At 35.8% G+C, this 27007-nt stretch overlaps 2 protein-coding genes across 4 annotated transcripts in view; one reads left to right on the top strand and one right to left on the bottom strand.

Moving 5' to 3' along the window:
- Positions 1–27007, top strand: part of mllt11 (MLLT11 transcription factor 7 cofactor) — a 369559-nt gene that overhangs the window by 193528 nt on the left and 149024 nt on the right. The gene's annotated exons all lie outside the window — the stretch shown is intronic.
- s100s (S100 calcium binding protein S) lies at positions 12300–25662 on the bottom strand. Of its 3 annotated transcripts, none has more exons than XM_005159427.5 (4): positions 25577–25662; positions 17085–17140; positions 16657–16810; positions 12300–13194 (listed from the first exon to the last, which is right to left on the bottom strand). In XM_005159427.5, exons 2-4 carry the CDS (start codon positions 17105–17107, stop codon positions 13003–13005), a joined length of 369 nt encoding a protein of 122 aa, XP_005159484.1. In that variant the 5' UTR covers positions 17108–17140; positions 25577–25662; the 3' UTR covers positions 12300–13002. The 3 variants fall into 3 exon arrangements, with proteins under 3 accessions (XP_005159484.1, NP_001003989.2, NP_001418016.1); NM_001003989.2 differs by lacking the exon at positions 25577–25662 and adding an exon at positions 23385–23650; NM_001431087.1 differs by lacking the exon at positions 17085–17140.

Raw genomic sequence — 27007 nt, 5'->3', positions numbered from 1 at the left:
GATGTTTGGCATTGGCACGAGTGACCTAAGGTTTGGCTATTAGCAACTGAAGAACAGTTATGGTAGAACATGAGAGTTGAGTTGCACATTTAATTCTGCAGTGAGGTAGGCAGCTGTGGTGTTATTTATTTTTTTGATACAAACTGGTTTAGCACTCAGACGTCCCTTTCAGACAGCATGCCCTTGCACCCACAAATGCCAGAAGGGCTGGACCATTTTTAAAATTTGGGCCGGTCAGTTTCTGTAAAAAAAACTTGTATGTATTGTTTTTACATGCAGGCAGCTTTTATTTCTTGCAAGATGTGAATATGATGATGATGATGATGATGATGATCAGTAATAATAATAATTTTTTGAGCATTTGGCCCAATTGGCAACGGTCAGCTGGTTTCGAGATGGGCTGACCCAATCTGACCTAATCAGAGGTTACGTGGACGTAATCCCAATCTGGCAAGACTGTTAAACAGTAAGTGCAACATAAGCTAATTGTCAGAGATGAACCGTAAAAAAGGAAAGGCGTTGTCAAAAAGCTCAGAGAAAGGAAAACAATGGTTCTTAAACATTCATTTTCTTGTTGGCTTAGTCCCTTTATTAATCTGGGATCGCTACAGCGGAAGGAACCACCAACTTATCTAGCAAGTTTTTACGCAGCAGATGCCTTTCCAGCCACAACCCATCTCTGGGAAACATACACACACACATTCACACACGGACAATTTAGCCTACCCAATTCACCTGTACCGCATGTCTTTGGACTGTGGGGGAAACCAGAGCACCCAGAGGAAACCCACGCAAAGACAGGGAGAACATGCAAACTCCAAGCCGAGGTTCGAACCAGCGACCCAGCGACCTTCTTGCTGTGAGGCGTCAGCACTATCTACTGCGCCACTGCCTCGCCGGTTTTTAAACATAAGCTTGATAAGTTAGTGGTTCATTACACTGTGGTGACCCCAAATTAATAAAGGGACTAAGCTGAAAAGAAAAGGAATGAATGAAATGAATGTATCTATAAATTTGTTATAAACAAGTTTTTTTTCCAGTCACATACCTTAAATCTTTAAATATCTATTACATATGGTACTGCTTATATTATTCACCATCTGTACACCAATATAAGTAGTGAAGGTGCATGTCTGTGGGTGGGGCTGTGTCGGTGTGGTAATGTGGCCTGGTGTGGCTACAGTGCCAGGGTTGATTTTTTTGTCCCAGTCCGCCCCTGTCCACAGTTACTCCTGTTGGATGGGATTTGTCCTTCTTGTTAGTAGCCTGGGTGTTGTGGCTCTTGATACATTAAAAAGACATGCTGTTCTGGTCACAAATGCGCCACAAGAATTTGTCCTCTATTGAATTCTGAATTGTCACCTATAATGTTGTGTTCATTGCAAGGTTTTAGTCAAAACTGTGCTATTACTTTGCTAATTAAACCTTTACTTTCTGCTTGTACTGGTGGAATGTGCAATCAGTGAAGAACTGAAGAACTGGTCAGTGAAGGCTGGTCAAATTTAGCCATGAAACCTACAACACTTAATTGGCCAGTGTTTCAGTTTCATCGTTCAACCCCTGTAGAGCCAAGTTGGAGCATTGTTTGTCCTCAAATCTGCCGTTATTCTTTATAGTGGACTCAATTAGGGGCTGGAAATATGGCTTAAGCTGCAGTCACACCAGCCTGATCGCACGAGAAAACGTAAGTATTTTATGTTTTGGCAGTTTAGTGGCTAATTCACACAAAATTGTACGAGTTCAGTCGTACAAAATTGTACGAATTTAAAAAGGAAGCGTGGCACCTAACTCCAACCCTAAACCCAACCGTCAATGGGGGATGAGCAAATCATGCTAAAATGTACGAATTAGATCGTACGAATTAGCCACTAAATGAAAAAGTTACAAATTGCCGTGACTTTTCTCCCTATACTCCCTAGACTTCTATTCGTATGCATGCAAATGCGGCAGACTGGAAACGCAAGCTCATGTGACAAGTTTCACAGTTCGATGCGTTGGAAAGTTCAAGCTGATAACTCTGACCTGTGATATTGCATCACGTGATTATGTAAGACCAATCGAAGATCAAAACAGTTTTGCAGCCCTGTACGACAAAATTTCCCATGGTCAAACTCTAGTGTGACCACAGCTTTATGCACTAAAAATGATGGGTTGATTTATCCTCCTAGGGCTTAGTGGCCACATACGTGGACAACACATTTTAGCTCTTAAGTTTAAAATACTTTGAATGTTTTATATTTTGTTACAGACATACAGTGTCATCCTGCAACTGTTTTGCAGCACATGAAATGTCCCAAACACTATTTTTAACTGTCCAAAATAAGAAAAAAAGTTGTTTTTACTCTCTGATAGTCAAAACATTTTCAAAAATATTTCTGTTAATTATGCATTACAAAACAGTCAGGAAAAAGTGTTTTTTGTAAATTCGGACGAGTCCACATATATGAACATCATTTTTTTCTAAAAGAACATCATATCAAAAGATGATACTCTGTTAAAATAGTTGGGTTAAAATACCTAAACATACCCAACTATAGGTTATTATAGCACCTTCCAAACTATGGGTTATTTTAACCCAATGCATTGGGTTATTTGTTACTTTGATTAAATGTTATTTTTTCCCTTCTGGTATTGCTATTACTAGTACTACTATTAATTTTATAATTATGACTGTGTAAATAAATAACATAAAGTTTTCAAAAATATTGAAAATGCTTTATGTCCATAACATTTTAGTTTCAGGCACTTTTGTTAAAATAAATCAAGACCCACAAACAATGAAGAAACAGAGACAGAAACAGAGACAGTTATAAACTGTGCAGGCAGAAAATCATGTGCTCTGTGTGCTGTTGAGACTGTCCAGCAGCTGCAGCAGGCTTCACTCAGTGTTCACAATGTACAATACATTTTAAGCCAACATTAGGTCAAATATGGAAAAAGTTTAATTAAGAAAAATGATAATCCAATCTTAGATTTGTCCATATTTGACCCAGTGTTGGCTTAAAGCAACCCAGCATTTTAATAGTGTACAAATTTCCGTCCATGAGTCATTGACGGCATGCATTTTATGTTAGCCAAAGTAATCTGAAAATAAGTATTATTTTTAATAAAGTACGTTGAAAAATACACATCTTTAAAGTGCTGAATGTATTTAGCAAGCTTAAGCTCGAATAACGTTTTAAATATGTAAAGAAAAATGAACATTTCATTCATTAATTTGTGAACTGTGCTGTGGCCAAATACAGTATCAAATGAAACCTGAATGAATTACCACATGTTTGATGACACACTTGTTTGAAACTTTGGAGTCTTTTCACCAGACTTTTTGAGGTCTGTCCGTTTAACTGATTTGAAAATGGTTAGAGTCCCGGCTAGACCAGGAGGCCTCCCCATGTTTGCATTGAGTGTGCTCCAGTTTCCCCCACAGTCTAAAGACATGTGATATAGGTTAATTGGATAAACTAAGCTGGCTGTAGCGTGTGAATGGGAGAGTTTGTAAGTTGCGGCAGGAAAAGCATCCGCCTATAAAACATATGCCAGAATAATTGGGGGTTAATTTCACTGTGGCAACCCCACAGTGAAAATGTTGCCATGATTTTCCCAAGTAGGAGGATATCCTGCATTTACATCTATGTTGATCCTGGAACATAATTCCTATTTGAAAATATAACCCATAAATAATCCCTACCCCTAAACCTAAGCCTAACTGTAAATTATTCCCAAACTCAGAAAAGATTCATAGTTGTATATTAAGATGTTAATATCCAAGAAGAAGCTCATAACCCAAACTGTAAGTCTAAACTTAACTGTAAATGTATTGCCTATATGTATGTCATTGTTTTGGTAGTAGCATTACTATTAATTCACACTGTCTCAAAAAGAAATAGGAAAGTATTAGGCGTAGTATAGACCTAATGTTGGCCTTCATTATCTAATGTAATTCGTCTATGGCAGTGTTTCTCAAAATGTGCAGAGTTGGTGGTCCTTCAGGAACGTGGTTGAGAAACGCAGATCTATGGTACCTGTTCAAACATGCTCATGTTAATATGCAACGTTCACCAGAAAATGTCAAACACAACGACTTCACCGATACATTCCCACGTCTATCAGGATCGAATCCATGCCACACTGTTAGACATTTTATTGTATTTTCGTGGTAATTTACTGGCCGCACTGGTGCCAGCAAGTTAGCGCAACTGCCCCTTTACAGTAACTTACCAGTAAATGTGTTTTACACAGCCTGATCTCACGAGAAAACATAAGTATTTTACGTTTTGTCAGTTTAGAGGCTAATTCGTACAAAAGAGTTCAGTCGTACGAAATTGTATGATTTTAAAAAGGAGGCGTGGCACCTAACCCCACCCCTAAACCCAACCGTCATTGGGGGATGAGCAAATCGTACCAAATTGTACGAATTAGATCATACGAATTCATACGAATTAGCCACTAAATCAAAAAGTTACGAATTGCCGTGAGATTGTGTTGGTTTTACAGTAGCAGGGTCCTACCGCAATTTCATTTTACAGTTAAATAGCTTTACCTCAACTTCCTTTTATGGTAAAATGTGCCCTTTACCACTTTTTATTTGTACAGTATGACAATTTTACAGTACGTTTATTGTAATTTATTTATATTTTACACTAGCAGTACAAAACCTTTAGTATTTTTTTATTGAATTTAATAAATTCCAAACTATTTTTTTTATTAACTGTCTCATTTTTGTCTTCAACTACAGTAGCAGTACTTGATTACTTTGATTACAGTAGTACACCACAAAACCCTTATATGCAGTAAATTACTTTAGAAGTTTTAAATGACCCACAATGCAGTGCATATTACAGTAGTGAACTGTAAACAATGTATGTGTTTTTTACTGGGCGTTTTTGCGGTAAATACCAGTAAAATTGTGTTAAAGTATAACTGGGCAGTTTCTATGATGCACGAAATGCATGTTTGTCTGCATGTATGAACACTGCTGTGGTTGTTGTTGTTGTTATCGTGCGTGCGGATCATCTTTAGCGCAGATGGAGAGACGGAGAGAACATTAAGGTAAGCTGAGGTGTCTGTCAGGCCTGCTCCAGACAGCACAGCCAGATAACACTGACGTGAAGCACTACAGTTACCAGCTGAAGCCGGTCAGGTGACAGCGGCTCGTCACAGCAGACTGACACTGACGGCGCTGTGGAGGACTAATATAAAGACAGACACACTAGACGTCTTAACACTGAAGTTGTTTTTATGAAATATTAAATCCAATTAAATTGAATTGAAGTTTGTTAGTATAGCGCATTTCACAATAATTATTGTTTTAAAGCAGCTGTACAAAAGGTGGACATTACTGCATTACAATTAAATTTGGAAATATTAAGGTCATTAGTACTATAATTTAGTAAGTAATTAATAGCTTAAGCTAATTAGCTAACTAATAGCTTTTAATAGTTAAATTTATTATATATAAACATAGTAACCTGCAGGTATATGGTATATGACTATATGTAGCCTACATGTTCAGGGATGTGTATTTGTATATTAAGTAAATGTGTTGTTTTCCAATTGTCACCTCACAGATCTTGGATCTCATCAAATGGCACTGCACAATCTCTACTACAGGCCTCAGGATGGGCATATAAAGAACAAAGAAAATAATAAGTGAAGCTGCTGTTCATAATGTATTTGAACAAGAGGTATTAAATGTCAATGGAGGGAGAGTTTGGGGCGTGATGTTAGTAACTTTACTATGGACTGGGATTTCGGACGGCCTTTAGAAACTGTTTACTCCAAGCAAGAAAATTTCAGCTTAATATAAGTTTTAAACAAAATGTTTCTAATGTATATAAAGACTGTTCTTCTAAAAGAAATTGCAATACATAACAAATATCAAAACTGTGGATTTTTAAAAGAAAGTCATATTTTTGTTTGCTGAAACTCATTAAAAGTGACTGTAAAGACATTTAAAATGTCATTTAAAAAATAAAAACAAATGTTTAGCAATGAAGAAAACACTAGACAATAGCCCCTTTCACACATACAGACCTTTCCGGAAAATTACCAGCAATTTTCCGGAAAGGTTGTATGTGTGAACAGGCCCTTTTTGAAAATACCGGTAAATTAGTTCTGGCTATTTTCCGGAAAGAGAAGTTGTAACATTACCGGTAATTTGCCGGAATGCTGCGCTGTGTGAATGCAGAAGGAAGATTGCCGTAATAAGCGCGTCCACGTCTAGAACGGGCTGACGTGAGACACCTGCTTTAGCCAATCAGAACAGTCAGACGCATTCACGTGCGCGCGGTTTATGAGAATAAAAGCCTTTGAATATTTTTTCCAGACACCTTTAGCTGCTAGATGTTAGTCAGATAATGTTTCTATGTTCCTTCTTAATGCTGTGTAAATAATTATCGATAAAATGTTTATGATAATCCGTTGTTTGTTTACCTTCAAGCTTTGTGTGCCCGTGACCGCCCATAGCGCCAGCACACACACATATCATGAACATCTCGACATGCGAAAGTGTTACCCTATGTTTTCATTAGAATTGTACTCAATACTGATCCATCCGAAGAGCTTGTAATTTAGTCAAATGTTTACAAACACAAGAGCAGCCGTTAAGAGGTAATTTCTGGTTAACGATGTCAGAATTTACCGGCATTTTGCGATGGATGTGTGAATGCTCTTTTCCGGAAAAATTCCGTAACGTCCTCGCCTGTGTGAACAGCGTTTTTTTGAATATACCGGTAAAGTAGTTCCGGAAATGTTCCGGATATTTACCGGTATCGCTGTGTGAAAGGAGCTAGTGGCTCAGCTCTCAGAAATACATTTAAAAAAATTATAAGCCTATATATTTTATAAATATAAAATTATTATTAACAAAATATAAACAAAATATGAAATTGAAATCAGTTTTTTTAAATTCCAATAATATTTCGCAAAATTAATGCTGTATTACACTGTTTTGCTTTTGTTTCACTTCACTTTCAAGTAGAATATCAGTGTAAGCCTTTTGGGTTTCAGAAAAGCATATTATAAATCAAATGTGTTATTATTATTGTCAACATCATCATTATTATTATTAAGCGCTTTATATAAAATTTATATCTGATTGTTGTATCCAAAGTTTAAGGTGATAATAAGATCATGCTATCTACACAATGCTGCAATAATGGTACAAACAAGTATTTGAATACGTAACATGCTTGAGCTGATGCAATCCGTAGTCGAAACCTTCCCTCTGATGATGTCACTGCAGTCCCATTTACAGGTGTGTATCTCTCACTCATGAAGTTTGTTTAACTTTATAATGCGTCCCATATATTCCTGATCCAAAACCAATGACTGATCCAAACACAAGATTTGTTTTGCTAGAGCAAACAACACGTAATCCGTTGCTATGTAACGCGATCCACTACATGTTTACATCACTGAAATGAAAGATACCATTCATAATTGATTCAGAATGACTGTCTGGACTCCAGTAATTAGCTCTGAGCTTGAGACAGTTGTGCCTTGTAGAAATATGAAGGCAGGCTCACTGCAAATACATTAAAGTACAAATTAAATCAAAGCTAACCATGTGATTTTGTTAACTCATGTTGCCAGTTTTGTGGTGAACAATTAATCTGTGGATGTCATTTAAGAAAAAAAAAGTTTGCTCTTGTAATCAAAAATTAAAATCTGAAAATGGACGTTTTTTTTTTCTTACTTTCTTTTTTCTTGCGCGTTTTTTTTTTTCCTCAGGTAAATCCCGAGATGATGTAATGGGCGTGACTAACATACTCGACCACGCCCCCAACTGTCAGTTTTGACAACAAACAGAAATGGTGAGGAGGAGGGGTATGTTAGGTTGTAAAAACTCTTCTAAAACCCTTTTCCAGATCTTACTGAATGAAATGCATACTTTACTAAATCCAATCAGCCTGCAGTAGAGAAAACAAGCTGCGCCCACTGCATTCTCATTTAATGTTCCGAAACTGCATCACAATAAGGAAAAAACAAACTGTCACAGCTTCCAGTTCATGTGGACTTTAATACAGGCAAAACACTTGTTTGTTTACCTCTCCATTTTGAGGTTTTGGACTCTTTAGTTCACATGAAATCAAAATTTACAATGTTTATTTTCACATTGTTAGTGTTAAAGTGAACAGTTAATCTGTACAAGTTAATTAACTGTGCATCTTTAATCAAAATCTAACCGTTTGTTTCCTCTATAGGCAGTTTGACTCTGATGATGTCAGTTTGATGGCTTTGACGAAATATGCTTAGCCACGCCCCTACAACTGTTAATTTGAAAGATGACAGGAAAAATAAAACCTTTCAGTGGGAAATATATCATTATTTTAAATATATCATCATATAAAATAAAGTAAATATAATGATAAAATACTAAATAACTCTGCAGCTATTTCCGGTGCACTTTTTTAAAGGGTTTTTATTTTTTTTAGAATAATAGAAAAAAAAATCCAAAATACACTTTTAAAGGTTCCATGAAATGAAGTTTTTTTTATATGTTCGTAAGAGTGTTGGTATAGCTTTAAGAAACTTTAAAGCATTGACACAATTTGTGTTTAGAAGATTTAAAACCATTTAATCCAAAACTTGCAGTTTGTCACTTCAGTCCAAATAGATATAAAAACATTTATGTCAACTCATATTTCAGCACGTAAAGGGACCTTCGAATGTTTTTTATAGACTTTATGTGGATCAATCTGTATCTAGATTTACATTTTTCAAGTTTTCTCAAAATTAGTTTTTTTCTAAAAAAAATATAAGCCTACTGCACACGATACACTCATATGTCGCTTTTAACCAGACAGATTTAACCATCGTTCTCTGAGGGATTTTACTTATCAGAGAAGTGGCTAATTTGCATTTACTAAATTTCATTCTTAAGGTGTGATTTTTAAAAGAAGGTGACCTTTTATACCTCACCCCATAAAGCTACCCCTCATTGAGGCATGAGCTAATGTTACTTAAATATATTAGATATATGCTTACATAAATCTAAAAAAATTTTTAAGATTTATTTTTGCCTTTATTTGACAAGACTGTAGGTTGACAGGAACTGAAGTTGGAAAGAAAGGGGGTAAGATCGGGAAAGGTCCACATACCAGGTTTCGAACTCGGGACACACAGAGCACTGCCACATCATATGTCAGCATACTAACCAATGGCCTATCCAACTACATAGTTATTCTAAAACTGTCCAAAAGTATAAACGTATTTACATTCATTAGTTTATTTATTTACGAATCTCAAAGAAACACAACAAAACTGACCACTGTCACAGATATGACAACTAAAATAAATAAATATATATATATATATATATATATATATATATATATATATATATATATATATATATATATATATATATATATATATATATATATTTATTTATTTATATATGTGTGTTATTTTTTTTTATTTATTTTTTTTTCAGAGATGGGTTGCGGCTGGAAGGCCATCTGCTGCGTAAATACTAAACCAAAAAGAAAATGAATGAATATATATATATATATATATATATATATATATATATATATATATATATTTTTTTTTTTTATTAATGCAAAACAAATTAAAACATACTATACTAAACTACACTATACTATACTATACTATACTATACTACACTATACTATACTATACTACACACTGTATACTTCAACTAAACAAGTACAAACTCACCCGCAGTGTCTTTTGGTTTGTTTGTGCGTGCATGTGTGTGTACCTAATATTACCTAATATTCATGACACTGTGGCAACTAAATGTCCCCACAAGTACAGCAATACCAGTATCTTTTATTACCATCATTTTATTGGTCCTCATGAGGGAAAACTGCTAATAAATCACACAGGATGAAGTATTTTTAAAACAACACTGTAAAATGACACAATATATTATGAGGGTTGGGTTTAGGATGAGAGTTAAGGAAAAAGGACTGAATTTGCCATCTATATGTATAAAAATCACTACGTCGAAGGCTCCATAAAACATGAAAACCCATTACACGTGTGTGTGTGTGTGTCGTGTGTGTGTGTGTGTGTGTGTGTGTGTGTGTGTGTGTGTGTGTGTGTGTGTGTGTGTGTGTGTGTGTGTGTGTGTGTATTGTTACAGGTCTGGGTAAACATGGCCAGCAGTGGATCAGGTCAGACCGGTTGAGCCGGAAGTGAGCAGCAGCTTCAGGATGTGCTCCAGCAAGCACTTTTACAGTATTTACACACATCAGTCGGGAATCCCCTCTCTTGTGTGTGTGTATGGTAAATATCTCAGTAGCTTCATTCAGCAGTTAAACAGCGTTTTAAACACAATTGACCTCAACAGTTCAGTCTCAAAGTGACACAGAGTTGTTCATGTAAAGACGCCATAACTTCTCATATGATAAGATTGTGGTGTTATATGTATAGTAGCATATTTGCTTAATAATAGGGTTATTTTGGGATCAGGGATAGCTAATACTTTGCACTGATTTAATTAAATTAACATTTGTTAATCAATTAACTTGCAGTAATGTGTAATAGATTTGTTACAGTAATTACACTTCATTATTTATGTGTATTTATTAATCTCAAAATATATAGTTTCATTTACATAATTAATGCAAGCTCAGATCCAAAAACACATCTAAGATGAAAGTTGTTTTTGTTGATGTTGAACATTAATTAATAAATGCTTTACTTTTTCATCATAATTAATGCATTTAACTAATTAGTTTTAGTTTATTTAGCTTTAGTTAGTTCATTCATTTGTTCATTTTCCTTCAGCTTAGTCCTTTTATTTTTCAGGGGTCGCCCCAGCGGAATGAACTGCCGCTTAGTTAGTTACATCAACTTACTGTATTTCTGCTAGCTGCCTATTTAGATGCATATAAAATATTGCAAATTTATTAATTATTTATTAACACAAAAAGCCAGAATTTTAAGGCGATGTTTTTCATTTAGTTGAAGTGTTCTTAATATTGTTTTGTTTATATGTTCGTTTTATTTCAAATTATAATTAAATGTTAGGTAATACACTGCAAAAAATGCTTTTCTTATTAAGATTTTTTTGTCTTGTTTCTAGTCCAAATATCTAAAAATTCCTAAATTAATAAGAATTTTCTAGACAAGCACAACATATTGTCTTGTTTTGAGAAATAATAAGCCAATTTTAAGTGAGTTTTTCCTTAAAACAAGCAAAATAATCTGCCAATGGGGTAAGCAAAATAATCTTACGTCAAAGGAAAAAACAAGATTGATTTGCTTACCCCATTGGCAGATTATTTTGCTTGTTTTAAGATAAAACTCACTTAATATTGGCTTATTATTTCTCAAAACAAGACACTATGTTTTGCTTGTCAAGAAAATTCTTCTTGATATAAGAAATTTTAGATATTTAGACTAGAAACAAGACAAAAAATCTAAACAAGAAAAGCATTTTTTGCAGTGTAATAACTCGCGTTTAGAGGGATTTTGATTGTTTCTTTTTTCTGTGATCTATTATGATCTATGTATCTATTATAAAACATCACAATTATGCCAAATTGCCTTATTTATTCATTAAATTCAAATAAATTATTGAAAAATTACTTTCTGAAATATTTGTTTTATTCACAATTTTCAAAAATAATTCTATAAAATATTCATATTTTAAAATTGTCTACAAGATTATACGGGACACATTTGTCTAATTTCCACAGCTATTAATAGCAACATTTCTTAATTAATCTCATGATTTCAGATCGACTTTTGACAGCAATGGTCTATATCATAATATTATTATTATTAATATAACATTCATGTGTGTGTGTAACACAAAACCAGATTGCATTATGAATATTTGAGTTATTCAGAAATAACAAACCATTACAGGACATGTTTCACGCCACACTTTGAGCTAGACTTTATTGTTGGGATGAAAAGGAGTAGTAAGGGAACAGTGGGATAAAGGGGAATGGAACCAAGAGGATAAACAGTGAACGGGTAGGTTGATCGGGCGTCCTATGATGATGCCCAGAGACTCAGAGTGAGGGTATCGTCTCTGTAATATATTGGTAGAGTGATTGGAGCCCTTGATTCAACCTAGGAGGGAAGAGAGGGTTATAATAATGGGAAGCGAGGAAATAGAGGGAGGGAGTGTGGGTTCGAAAGAACGAGAAGAACAGTGCAGGTCTAACTTAAATAAGTTTTTGGGAGTAGGCGATTGTTTAAGGAGGCGAAGTGAGGTGTGCTCCCCCTGCCAAACCCTTGTTAACAAATTAACACCATTTCAATTAAAAGATTCATGTAAAATCACAGTACATAAAAAAAACATCAGTCAAATATGTGGAGGTCAGTTGCACGTTTATTATAATTCAGAAGATACATACTGGTTATTAAACAAAAACAGGCTAAAAAATAGATGCAAAGAAAGAGACAAACCAAGTTCACATCGTCAACACTGAATTATTACAGATCATGAACACTGTTCAGGAGTTAATGTAACATTGCTTGATGTTTATAATCACATCGTAATGAAAGATGTCAATATAAACACCTCAACCTCTGTTTATCAAGTCACAGTTTTACATTGCAAATTCATAACAATCCAATCCATCATAACCCACCGAATCTCATTCTCTCTTTGACATGCTTAAGTATCCACCGACTGCTTTCACAATAGGCTACACTTCGCTGTTCGTCTTCAAACTCTGTATACAATCTACACTCGAGTATTCTGATATGAAATCCTGAAAGACTGTTTGAAAACACCTTATACTCATTAACTAGAAAAACAAATCGAATAGTTCAGCGTTAGACAACCCAGCTCCTGGCACTGCACTGATGTGTGTTTCATGTCAAACCCAAAAGTCGTAAACCTCCGGGGCTTGCTTTGAAAGTGTATTAACAGCTCGGTTTGAGGGATGAAAGTAGAGAAGCCTCCTCCAGGAACTAGGTTTGTCTGTCCTGATTGTTTAAGAAATGGGTGAAACTCACTCTCGTCCTCTCTGTCATGCAACCCGCTAACACTTCTCTCGGTGGTTTCTGCTACTCTTTCTTCTCGTCTCCACCGGCTTTCCCGTCAGCCTTTTTGGGCGCGGGGCTGTCCAGGAAGAAGTCGTTGCAGGCCACGGTCAGAGCGCCCATGAGGATGATGAACTCGGTGAAATCCACCTCGCCGTCGTTATTGGAGTCCAGATCGTTCATCACTCGCTCCACCGCGTCTTTATCTTGAGCGTTCTGGCAAAATAAAAGAGCAGACTGTTTAAAGTGGGTTTTAGTATGTACGCTTGGAAAACAATACTGGAGTCCACACAATCGATATGTGTTGGGACAACTTATAGGGATTAAGTCAATTTATTAAGTTTTACGGATTTAAGTGAATTGATCTTAAAACAATTAAGTTGTTAAAAATGTTGTTTACTGATTGTTTACGCTACTTATTAAAATTGAGCTGAAACAACACAACCGTGCAGGAACACAACATCTTATGACGTTAATATTAGGTTAGATTTAGTTCGTGATGACGGATGATCAATATTTAGTGGACGTTATTTTGATGTCCAATAAGGATCTAAAATGACGTTGATATTTGGTTGATTTAAGGTTGTGTTGGAAAGTGACCAAAATCCAACGTCGAGCCAACATCTTAAACCAACATCATATTGACGTCAGTATTTATTTGTCAGGTATGGCAACCAAAATCCAACGTCTGATAGATGTCAAAGTGGTAATGTCCACACAACGTCAAGCTGTGATATTAGGTTGTTTTTTGGTTGCGTTGGAAAGTGACCAAAATGCAGCATCTGTCCGACATTGGACACTGATGTCTGTCTGATGTTGGGTTCTGTCGTCACCCAATTTTTGTTTCCAAACAAACTGCAACGTCCCATGATAGATGATAGTTACAATATAAGTCTGAAGTCATGTTGACGTCCTGTGCCTGCTGAGAATTCTTTTGTGTTTTTTGGGAACAACTTAATTGTTTTATGTTCATTCCACTTAGATTTACATAAACTAATAAGTTAACTTAATTCCCTCATGTTGTCCCAACACAAAGCGATTATGTGGAACCCAGGATTTTTTTTTTTTACAGTTTATGTCATTTTAGCTTATTTTAAGTAAGTATTTTGACAAACAGCAAATGTCTTTTTTTAAGTAGCAGCCTCTTTAAAAAAAAAAACATTAATTAACTATTATTTATATAGCACATTTCACACAAAATGCTAATTTAAAGTGCTTTACATAAACAAGAATAAAAAGAAAAAAGTATAAAAATAAAACAACAAAGAATAAAAAATAAAAAACTGACAAAATGGGTTAAAACAGGTTTTCAAGGAATGAAAAAGAAAAAAAGACATAATAGCGTAACCTGTCGGTTATGAATTGTATTATGGGACCATGATCTCTGCTCTGTCTTTTGATGTTGAAAATTCAACAAAGTGAATTTTATTGACATTTGTTTTATAATTTATATTAAAAACATTTTTTTTACCGCAGTCACCTTGATGTCAAAATGACATTTAAAAACGTGTAAAAAATAAAAAAATACATCAGATTTGATAACAGGACAGTCCTGTAATCCATTTATTTATTTTTTTTATTAAAAATGTAATGCTAATGCTAGATGTGTCTATTTGATGTTGTTTTGACATAAAGGTCATTTCCATGGGATACAAAATCCAGTGTAAATTTGGAATTACATCTTTAAGATGAATAAAACTTTTTGTATACTATAATACTTCTGTGTCGTTATTTTGGTGGTCAAAAGGGCTTCAATGTGTAGATGCCAATTAAACATCAAGGTTTTGACATCAAGCTGATTTGCATTTTTAAATTCTTAATCTCATGCTTGATGTCAATTTGATGTTGCTTTGGTATCAAAGTGCTCACTGGGAAATATAGAAATAAGTCTGTAAAATTACAGAAAAACTGGCAGTTATTTACCAGGTTTTTGTACAGTTTACAACACCAATCCAGACAATACATCAGTATAACAATACTTCATTGACATTAAAAATGCCCTTTTTTCAAACTTTTCAACATCAAAAGTTGTTGGAGGAAAGCTCAAGGTCCCGTAATGCAATCACGAGATATGGACAATTGCTAATTTCCAGATATAATACAGTATTATGACAGTAACCCCCTTATAAAAGTGATTTTGGCATAATAGGTCCTTAGTGTTTGAACCGAAACTCGGTTATACAATGTGTGTATATGCTAATCCAAATGAAAACTTTATCAAAGTATGTGTACTTTTAATTCAATGATTGGAGAAATCTTTTGGGGGGTTTTTCTAGCAGTTACAAGAAATTTCTTTATAGCAATTGCAAATTTTATTTATTTAATAATTTTTTTATTTGTTTTAATTCTGAACATTTTATATGCTGCTCACCGAACAACTAGAGGAGGTGACAGAGGGGACTGCATTATTCCTCTCAAAAAAAGTTAATTCAGTCAATCTGTATTTTCAGTGAGAGCTGCTAGGGAATGGAACTTCATTCCACCAACAATTAGAAGATCATGCACTTTTCGTTCTTTTCAGTCTCATGTTAAAAATTGGTTATTGACAAATCAGTATTGTCAGCATTAGTACTGTATTCTTGACACATTTGTACTGTTGTCCTTGGCTTTTTGTCCCCTGCTGCCATCAGTCTGTTCTTTTTTTCTTCTTCTTCTTCTTTTCTCTTCTTAACTTTTTAACTGTATTTTTTTATATGAAAGTGTATTTAATGTTTAATGTTATGCTTCTATTTTAGGTGTGACTTTTTAACATTCTGTAAGGGGTCTACGGATGAAAAATAGCCATTCTTGGCTAATTCTGGCACATTTTACAGTAATGTTTATTAATGTGCATTGACCCTGTAGACAAATAAACTAAACTAAAGATTTTAACCAAAAAATGTCAGAGGGAATGTAAAAAAAACTCTCTTTATCCCTAAAAGTAGCCAAAACACATTCCTATAATTGAATACTATTTGTTTTTGTTAATCCATAATCCTGGTCTTATTGTTTACCATGTATTGCTGCATTAATCCAGATAAAAAATAATGTTTGTCTTTGTGGCGTTATGACATCACAAATCCCTTTTTTATCAACCACTCCCTTCCAAACCCACATTTTATTCCTGTTTGGAACAAACACCCACTTTACAAGATCCTATCAGTTCATAATAGACACACTTAAACCCGCCCACTATTTTAAATAATGCAGCTGACCCAAAGTTCTGTCCTCAGCTACTCACTCTTTAATTGTTCCAAACTTTTGCAAAGTTGCTGCATGTTTAAAGTAATTGTTGCATAAACGCAAATGTTTTATGTTCAATCCACTTGAATTTGTAAAATAATTATGTTGTCAACTTAATTGATTTGTGTTGTGACAAAGGAATTGTATTAATTGAGGAATTAAGATAAAGGAATTGTGTAGAACCCAGATTTTTTTTATATGTTCTTATTGAACAAAAAAAAAGATATTTTGTAGAATGTTGGAAATTTTTATCTATTGACTTCCATAGTATTTTATTTCCTACAATGGAAGTCAAGGGCCACCAATTTCCAACATTCTTCATAATATCTTCTTCTATTTACATGATTGTAAGTAAATGGTGACTAAATGTACATTTGAGATGAACTGCCCCTGTAACATCTACATTTTGGCTTGCTTGCAAAAGATTGATAATTGTGCAGCAGATTTCGTTCTCACCCCAAGATAATTCCCCAGCTCCTCTGTCAGAAGTTCCCTCAGTTCTCCTCGGCTGAGCGTATACTTGTCTCCTTCCTTCCCCGAGTACTTATGAAAGGTCTTGATGAGCATCTGCATGGCGCTCTCCAGGTTGGTGCTTGGCTCTTTGGACATCCTGTGAGGTGGTCAGAAAAAGTCAAAGTTTAGATACAGCGAAATGATGCGCCCCTCACTAGACCCAGCTGCATGTGTGGTCACATGACTAGCATGGGCGAGGTTTGGCTGGCACAAACACATGGACTTTATTTTTGGACTATATGGGGGAAAACAAACAAGGGAAATGTTCTCTCAATCTTTTGTTTGAGATTATATCCTTACAGTTTATTGGGGAGGTGTAAGTGATTCAGAAGAAAATGAGAGGTTTGTCACTCAAAAAGCAACATTCTTACACATCACACTTTGAGCGTGGCATCTTGGATCTCCTCTCTCCAGGTTCAGCAAACTACTGCGCATGTAGAAACAGACACAGTCATTGATGAGGTGCAACAGAGGATCAGAAAGACTTTGGAGCATAAACAGAATTTGGCGAAGTCTTGTTATTGTGTTGGGGTCTGTAGAACTGACCTACGGTGAATCAAATCCTTCAACAATGACATTTGTGTTGAACTGAATTGAATCATTGTTGAACGATAGGGAAAGTTACTTTTATAAGTAATGTATCATCATAGTGGATAACTTACTAAAAAAAGTAACTAAATGTATTACTTTGCTATGCTTTAAGGAAATGAATGTGTTACGTTGCTTTAGAGTTACTTATGTGTAGGCCCACACAGAATCTGCAAGTGCAGAAATCCACAAATTTCCGCAGATTTTTAGCCCATCATTGAGTCTATGTATTTACTTGTGTAAATGTGTGTACATTTATATTTATTCAGTTTTTTTTATAAATTTCACTAATAATATTGTGATATAATAATAGTAATATTAAAATGTTCATGTGATTTATTTACAATGCAGTTTGTCTTTTAGTAGATATATTATATAGAGACTTGCCTTATTTACCATTTAAGTGGATCTAATTGGATTTGCATTGTAAACATTAAATAAAAGTTAAAAATGTATTCTTTATTTCATAAATAAAGTTTTTAGATATTCATTCATTCATTAATTTTCTTATCGGCTTAGTCCCTTATTAATCCGGGGTCGCCACAGCGGAATGAACCGCCAACTTATCCAGCAAGTTTTTACACAGCGGATCCCCTTTCAGCCGCAACCCATCTCTGGGAAACATCCACACACACATTCACACATACACTACGGACAATTTAGCCTACCCAATTCACCTGTACCGCATGTCTTTGGACTGTGGGGGAAACCGGAGCACCTGGAGGAAACCCACACGAAGGCAGGGAGAACATGCAAACTCCATACAGAAACGCCAACTGAGCCGAGGTTCGAACCAGCAACCCAGCGACCTTCTTGCTGTGAGGCGACAGCACTACCTACTGCGCCACTGCCTCGTCGTTTTTAGTTATGATACTTCTAAAATAGTATCTGCAGTAATAATCTGCAATAATCTGCAGATTTTTTACTATATTATTTGCAGAAATACCAAAAAATGTCCGCAGATTCTGTCTGGCCCTACTTATGTGTTACTTTTATCATCTGTCATGTATCAGTAAATACAGGAGACAACAAACTGCATTACCTTTGTTTTTAAATAACTTAATTTCTTGGTAATTAAAATGTACCTTCAAAAAAGTAATCGGATTACATTACTCGGATTTCTTGTAATGGATTTCCCGCAACACTGAACAGAACACAACCGTCACTCTGTGGAACTGAGTCTTGTTTCATGGTAATTCTTTAGACCAGGGGCGCTCAATCCTCTTCCTGGAGATCTACCTTCCTGCAGATTTCAGTTGCTACCCATATCAAACACACCTGCCTGTAATTATCAAGTGTTGTCCAGGTCCTAATTAATTAGTTTCAGGTGTGTTTGATATGGGTAGCAACTGAAATCTGTAGGAAGGTAGATCTCCAGGAACAGGATTGAGCACCGATGCTTTACACTTATGAAAATGTACGATCATTAAAAGAAGTGGCATCAAGCCCCACCCCTAAATTCAGCCGTCATAGGGAGATGATCAAATCGTACTAAAATGTACGAATGAGATCGTATAACAATCGTAAAAAGTTGTGAAATGGCGCGAGATAGCTTTGGTTTTATACTAGCCCACCACACTTCAAATTGTGTAAATTGAAATAGCGAATTTAAAATTGGCCTATATATCGCAAACAAGTTGGTTTGCAAGGTGGTTTTTCAGATCATTCGAAAAAGGAAAAAGTTGTAAAAAGTTTGTTTGTTAAATTTTTTTTAACATTTACAGGTCACATGGTGTGCGTGAAAATCACACGATCATTATTTCAATATAACTACGCGTTTATTTGTTGAATCTGGCTCCCTAACCAAGCATTCACATGGGGCTTCAGCGTCAACGCTTGACCGAGGGCGTGTCTGAAGTTGGGGCTGACGCGATCGTCATAGCAGCGTCAGCCAATTAAATTAGTCCGCAATTTCATGGGAAGCGTTGACGATGATGCCTCGTGTAAATGCCGCATTAGGCATCATGCTGCAGTAGCACACTGTACAATCCAAAACAAGTTGATCTGGTCATTGAAAAAAACTCTGTACCCACAGTTCCTCTGTGATTTTGTTATAACTTCCTGTAAGAAAATGCATAGAAGAAAAAGGATCTTGCTTTTCTATCAAAGCTTTTCTAAAGTTGCATATGTGTCCTCCTATTAAAAATAATGGCTAGCATGTTGACTAAGATGTAAGTAAACCTACCTACTGTATATCGGCTGACACGGTCTTTGGAATGATTATCAAGAGAAGATGAGTTTTTGTTGTGCTCACTATTTCATACACATAATCAAAAGCTTTTATCAGCATTTAGAAAATGTTTGCACAAATTTGGAATGGAAACTTCAACTTCTAGAGATGCTTTGATACAATTTGAATAGCATAAAGTGCTATAAAATAAAAATGACTTGTTAGTATGGCTGCTTTTTTTCTCAAAGACACAAAAATAGGTTATTTTAGACTTCTAAGTAATGTTTGGCACTCATAAAGAGACAAAAGGACATTTAGATGGAATAACAAACACTTGTATACATTTTTAGAGTGATGCTACTCTAGTTTTCTGGCCTCTGACTTTGAACATGCATTAGTTGTATGTGAACGCTTCTCTGCTTATATCTAAATCATCTGACTCTCGTGTAACAGCGCCTGCATCTCTCGAATGGAAACCGCAAGTGAAACATAAAACTGTCAAAATAAAGATAAAACTACTGGCAGTTCCCCAGGGAACATTCACCTAAGTAATTCGAGGCTCTTGCGAAGACGCACAAACTCAATACACACCTGGAATTGCGCTAAAGTAAATCCATTAGTTAATTTTGGGCCTGCAGGCCAAAGTTAAGTGAAATAAAGAGCCTGTGGAATAATTTATGACCGTAAAATTAGCATATCAATAGATTTTACATTTATTTTAATCAACTATGAATTTTACTAGCATTGTTTTTATTGGAAATTGTTTCAAAGACAACTTGTTTGTAGTCATTTGGGACAAATTCACTTATTAAACTACTTATTATAAATCTGAGCTGAAACAACACAATTCTTAAGGTTTTTTAGGGACAACTTAATTATTTATGTTCATTCATTTATTCATTTTCTTTTAGGCTTAGTCCCTTTATGGGGTCACCACAGCGTAATGAACCACCAACTTATCCAGGATGTTTTACACAGCAGATGCCCTTCCAGGGGCAACCCATCACTGGGAAACATCCATACACTCCCATTCACACACATACACTACAGACAATTTAGCTAAGCCAATTCACCTGTACCACATATCTTTGGACTTGTAGGGAAAACCGAAGCAAGAACATGCAAACTCCACACATTACACACTCCACACAAATGCCAACTGACCCAGCCGAGGCTCAAATCAGTGACCTTCTTGCAGTGAGTCGACAGCACTACCCACTATGCCACTGCGGCGCCTTTATTCATGTTTAATTAACTTAATTCCTTCATGTTGTGCCAACACAAATCGATTGTGTGGAACCCAGAAACTGTCTATATCAGGGGTGTCCAAACCCGATTCTGGAGGGCCGGTGTCCTGCTGAGTGTAGCTCCAACTTGCTTCAACACACCTGCCAGGACATTACTAGTTTATCTAGAGCTTGATTAGCTTCAGGTGTGTTTGATTAGTGTCGGAGCTAAACTCTCCAGGACACCGTGGCCCTCCAGGACCGAGTCTGGACACCCTTGATCTATATGTAGGCTATATTACAGTAGAAAGATTTTTGTCATGCTATATATTACTTCAAAATGTCAATCAAAGTCACTTTGTAAAACTTTTAAACATTAAAAGTCATCGGAGCACAGATCAACATCTCACAATGCAATCTGAACACGTAAATAAGTGGAAGACATTTAAAAAAAATAACCAGTGTTTCTTTATAGTATTAAATCAGTAGAAAAAATACAAAGTCTGCAACACAAAATTAGCACAATGTACTAATTTATGTAGTTGTGTTTGCATTTACTGTTTGTTTCGTTTAGTAAAAGTTTGATAATCACCAGATGTATCCATTGGCGTATTGATTTGGTTGATTTATTTCGACCAGAAAAATCATACACAAAAAAATTATTTAAACAAAATGCATTTCATCATGGTCGAAATGGAGCGGGATGAAGCACAAGCTTATTATATTCCCCACCCCATTACCAGACACATCAGTCGTCTATTACTTCAATTTATTTCTTCTTTTCACGGAAAAAAAGTGTTGCATGCAGAACTGTTGCAAACGATTTATTTGTGTTGAATTTAAACAAACAAATTAAGTTTAATAATGTTCAACCTAATTTGTTTGTTTAAATTCAGCCCAAATCAATTGTTTACAACCACTTAACGTAAAAAAAAAAAAAAAAAGAGTAAATCCAAGGAATCATCTTTGAATAGTTTTTTTCAGTGTGTTTTTTACGTGAGACATATTTTATCCTTTTGGCTTCTTTGACATATTATATTAGTAATATTATCATATTAATTTATAATATATTATTTAATATTATTATTAATAATTAATATCATTAATTATTATTTAATAATAATATTAATAATAATATAATATTATTAATACTTATTTTTTAAGTATTGATTATAGGCTACTAATTGTGTAACAAAAGATTTATACAAATACCATGGTCAGTGTAAAAACTCACTGATTAAGAAAATAATTAGTTTGTTTTTCATACACTGTAAAATCAGTTTAGTTGACTACTTAAATGCGTACACTTGTTGCCTTATAATTATGTAAACAAACTATGAACATTATGTACAAAGTTAAGTTAATGAGTGGTGGCACGGTGGCTCAGTGGTTAGCACTGTCGCCTCACTGCAAAAAGGTCGCTAGTTTGAGTCCCGGCTGGGCTAGTTGGCATTCCTGTGTGGAGTTTGCATGTTCTCCCTATGTTATGCCGGACATATGACGGAATAGTTGGCAGTTTATTCTGCTGTGGTGACCCCTGACAAATAAGAGATTAAGCCGAAGGAAAATGAATGAAAGTTAAGTCAATGGCTTTACTTTACAGTGTAGTTAAACCACGGTTAATTATGATAAGGCTAAGACAGCAGTTCTTTTAAGTAATTATAAATCGAAAATGATCATAGTATGATTAATTAAACGGTCAAACGCGTGTTTGCTGCTGCACTTTCTTATATTTCAGCTCTATAAATAGCAGCCTAATTGAATTGCAACTCTGGACTGGGTTACTTCAATGACGCTGCGCTCTTCATCTGAAGTACTACACCACCTAATTTAACTAATTAGTCAACCTAAGAGAGTGGCTAATTAGGAAGCTCAAATGGTGACAGGCAAATTTGGAACAAAAGACGACCAACTGTACAGCTGTTTGTTATACGAACACCAAATAATGGAACAGTTCATGAAACAGATGCTAACTACACTGGGAAAAACTTTTAAGGCTACAAACCTCAGGACATTTTTGAGTTGATTCAATTATCAGCCCAATTACTGCATTTGACTCGATTTAAGTTGAGTAAACTCAAAAAAAAAATGTACAGTGTGGAAATGGTTTTAATGTCCTGCAAAGCCCTTAAAGGGCCATGAAACCCCCTCGTTTCAGCAGGGTGTTTTCACACCTCCACTTTGGAAAAAGTCAGAAAAGTGGGGGTGTCCAGCTCTGTTTGGGGGGAGTGTCGGAGGAACTAAAGTGGGAGGGTGTGGGAGTGTCTATTTGGGCACGCGCGAGTTTCAGTCAAAATACACACACAGGAGAAAGAGATGATGTTTAACCTACATGGACATCTGTAGTGGAATTATTTGCCAAATTATTAACTGGTGGACTTTAACTGCAGTTTGGCTCTTTCATTCAGGGAATTCATTCATGTCCCTCGCGACAAACACGATATTTGATTCGAGGATCTGCTCTAAGCGTGTATTTTTCATGCAATGTTTGATACCGCACGGCGAATGACAGAAAAAAACTCCACATTTCCCGGAAACTTAGACGCACACGGCAGGTAACGTCAGAAAGCCGCGTGTGTTATTCCGGTCACAAAATGCGGTGCTAACATGTTTGCCCTCAGTGCAATAGTTAACTTAATTCGATACGAACAAACTGAATAAACAAAGAGCGCTGGTCGCTCACTTACCAAATCTGTAGAGACAGAACAATCACCAGCAACTAGAGCCGCGTCTGAAGAGAAGACTACATCCGGAATCCGGATCTCAGCGTTTGCAGATGAGAACAGCTCTCAGGTAAACAATAATCCTCCTTAGACACGTAAGTTATTGTTGTCGCGCGTCGCGTACACTGTTAATCCACACGTGAGTCTGAGCTCTCACAGAGAGAAAATGAAAACGAAACTTAACTGCAGCAAAATTTAAAAGCAACACTTCACGCTTGTTTTGCCAACACAACGTGGCGTCTCTGTGGTGTAAAGACGGTGACACTAATGAATATTAATGAAGTTGCACAATAGAGCGCGCTGATTGGTTTGAACCAAGGCTTACTCATGCATTAATGCATCACACTGTAAGACGTAATAAGGCACACTCTGGCACAGACGCCCAGTCTGCACGCTGGAATACAACGCTATTATGTCATGACCGTGACGCAGCTTCAAAAATTCGTTTCAAACAGGAAGTACGAATTTGCTTGAAATAACGCAAAAACAACCAATTTACACTTTTTAGTGAAATATAGGTGTCCTAATAGTGTTTTTAGCAGTGTGGGACACATATACGACTGTCAATAGCTCAAAAAATGTGTTTTGGTGTTTCGTGACCCTTTAAAGCAAATACAAAAACAGCAAACATGTAAAGGCAATTTAGAGAGAGGAGAAAATGAAACAAGATGATGTTATGGCACTTTTGTTTTGTGGGACACTGAAGGAAACAGAAGCAGATCTTCATTAGCAGTATCAGAATGACACCATTGGCAAACAAGATGAGAAGGGTAAAGTAACACCAGGTGACCCAGTGACACTTAGGAAACTGACCGCTCTCTGACACGTCAAGAAGAAGAGATTCATTTAAATGCATAAAAACAAATGCATCTAAATATGTGACCCATTTGATGACACGGACAGCAAAAATCACATAAAACACATTAGTATATAGGTAAATGCAGGTAAAGTAAGATGTTAAAGTCTTTGTTTTGCTCCGTAACTTGACAAAAAATGTTTTAGTATGTTGATTTATTTTTAAATTGTGAGAAATAATCAGTCACACTTTATTTTTGATGGTTAGATTTAAGTTACGTTGCAACTACATGGCAGCTAATTCTCATCAGATTATGAGTAGTCTGTTAGGGTTAGGGTTGGGGTTAGTGTAAGTTGTTGCAAAGTTTCTTATAGTCAGTTGAATGTCTGTTTAGCAGCAGTATCAACAGATATTAAGCAGACAGTCTACTAATACTCAAATGGACCATCAAAATAAAGTGTTACCCAATAATCACAATGCATTTTACAAGAAAATTATATTTAAAAAAAAAAATAATTTTTTTTATTGTATTGTGTTACAAGCCATTTATTTTTAATATATTCTTGAAATACATAATTTTTTCTTTAAAACAGAATAAGAATAACTTTTAAAATACATTTTAGAATTACTGACAATATACATTTATAATAGAATAACTGGAATTTGCATGAAAAATAGGAAATTTTCTCAGGCTTCTATGCTTACATTGAGCTATTTCACTTTAAAAACCATGAAAATAAATTATTTTGCCATAAAAGTGAACATTTCTGAACCTACACAAAGAAGCCTGGTAAAAATGGTACTTTTTATGAAATTTTTGTGTAATTTTAGGCCCATATATTATCGGTTATTTAGTACACGCATAATTAGCATATCAAGATTTCACATTTATTATTGAAAATTCTTTTAAAGACACCTTGTTTTAGTGATTTGGGACAATATATTGTTTTTATGTAAATTATAATACAAATAACTTAAATTTTTGTTATGCAATGTATTATTTCAAAATACTACAAATGCCAATAAAAGTCACAGCTAAACCGCAGTTAAATTTTTAACATTAGAAGTCATCGGAGCAGTGATCAACATCCCATAATGCAATCTGAACAAATACCATGTTTTTTTGTTTGTTTTTTAGAATAACTGGTAATATAAATAACTGTTAATGTTAAATAAACTAAATATAACTTTAAAGTTACATCCGCATATCTTCATAATAGCAGCACTGACCTATTAACATGAGAATAAGGCTACGAGCAAAGCTCTCAGTAGATCCTCCAGTCAATACAGAAGAGTATTCATTATCTCCCTGCTGGTTAGAGAAAGCAGGCCTTTCTCTGGTCTGAGGCGTCCGTCTTACCTGATTGCCTTACGGAGAGCTTCTTTTGTCTGTGTTGAGGCGCAGGAGACACTGACGGACAGCCGGGGGCGAGCTGAAGAACAGATGAGGAGAGAGACAGCAGCTCTGGGGTTTAAATATCACTCCCTCCTCCCCTCCTTTCTCAAGAGCATCTCCCGCATCTTCAGTTTCGTCTCTCCTCCTTCGGTTCACCTGCCAATATAAGGGCCATTTGACCTCGTCATGCCAGTTGACTTGACACAAGAAACCTCTACAGGCCAGTCGAGTTTACATTACAGCCGTTTATTGTTGAGGAGTCGGAGATGGTCAGCGGTAAAGCATTGAAAATGAATGCAACGCATGTGGTCAGTTGGTTACAGTGAGTGGCTAAATGTTAGATATGTACACTTAATGAAAGACAGCAGGTTTTAGGTTACAGGTGAAGTTTTAACTACTTTTATTTGACTGAAACAAGAACTGCATTAACAATGAGGAGGTATTGAAGCCCTGGAGCAGTGTGAAATGGCCTGACAGCTGTGTTGTCATTATTAGTAGAACTGTAGTAGTAGAATTTTATGACTATATTAATAGTTAAAGACTGATAAAACTGCATTTAGCATATATAATAATTATATGTATGGCGACACGTTGGTGCAGTGGGTAGTGATGTCGCTTCACAGCAAGAAGGCCATTGGTTCGAGCCCAGGCTGGGTCAGTTGGCATTTCTGTGTGGAATTTGCATGTTCTCCCCATGTTTGCGTGGGTTTACTCTGGGTGCCCTGGTTTCGCCTACATCCTAAAGACATTTGCTGTAGGTGAATTGGGTAAGCCAATTTGTTCGCACGTGTGTATGTCCTGGTCCCCCAGGACATATTCCAAACTCACCATAAAAATCCCGTCTAGCATTAAGTGTTTATTCTTCGTTTTTTGTCTGTCTTCCATCCACCCCTTTTCCTACTTTACCAGTGGGAGCTCTCGAGAACTACCGGATCTTATACCCCTTTACATGCTCATTGACCTGGCGCGAGCCCTGGGCTCAATTATCTCCGAGCTCATGGTTCTCTCCTGGGATAACATGCTAAACCTGCTATTATTATCAAGCAATATCTAAGAGTGAACTTTAGAAATTAGTTTTATGAAATTAGAAAATGACCAGCCAAATCCAGCTAAAACCAGCTCAACCAGCCTGGTTTAAGCTGGATATAGCTGGTTTTGGCTGGACTCCCAGCTTAGGTAGGCTGGTCAAGCTGGTTTTAGCTGGTCATCTCCCAGCCTGACCAGCTAAGACCAGGTTGAAAATGGCTGGAGACTAGCCTGGAAGTGGCCAAAACCCCTCTAAAACCAGGCTGGTCGACCAGCTAAAACCAGCCAACCAGCCTAGGCTGGTTTAAGCTGGATTTTTCAGCAGGGGAGTGTAGTATGGTTTTAAATACTGTAATATTTATTATAAAT

Source organism: Danio rerio, chromosome 19, assembly GCF_049306965.1.
Source record: "Danio rerio strain Tuebingen ecotype United States chromosome 19, GRCz12tu, whole genome shotgun sequence".
NCBI lineage: Eukaryota > Metazoa > Chordata > Actinopteri > Cypriniformes > Danionidae > Danio > Danio rerio.
Note: the sequence above shows the minus strand (reverse complement) of the source record. Positions and strands in the feature narration are given on the sequence as shown.

What these genes read in the sequence shown, in the direction of transcription:
- s100s (XM_005159427.5), bottom strand. Translation starts at nt 17,107, where the DNA reads ATGCCACGCTCAAAGTGTGATGT. An exon ending in CCACGCTCAAAGTGTGATGT is followed by an intron (nt 16,811 to 17,084) that starts GTAAGAATGTTG and finishes ACCACCTCACAG; the next exon opens with GATGTCCAAAGAGCCAAGCA. An exon ending in AGCTGGGGAATTATCTTGGG is followed by an intron (nt 13,195 to 16,656) that starts GTGAGAACGAAA and finishes TTATTTTGCCAG; the next exon opens with AACGCTCAAGATAAAGACGC.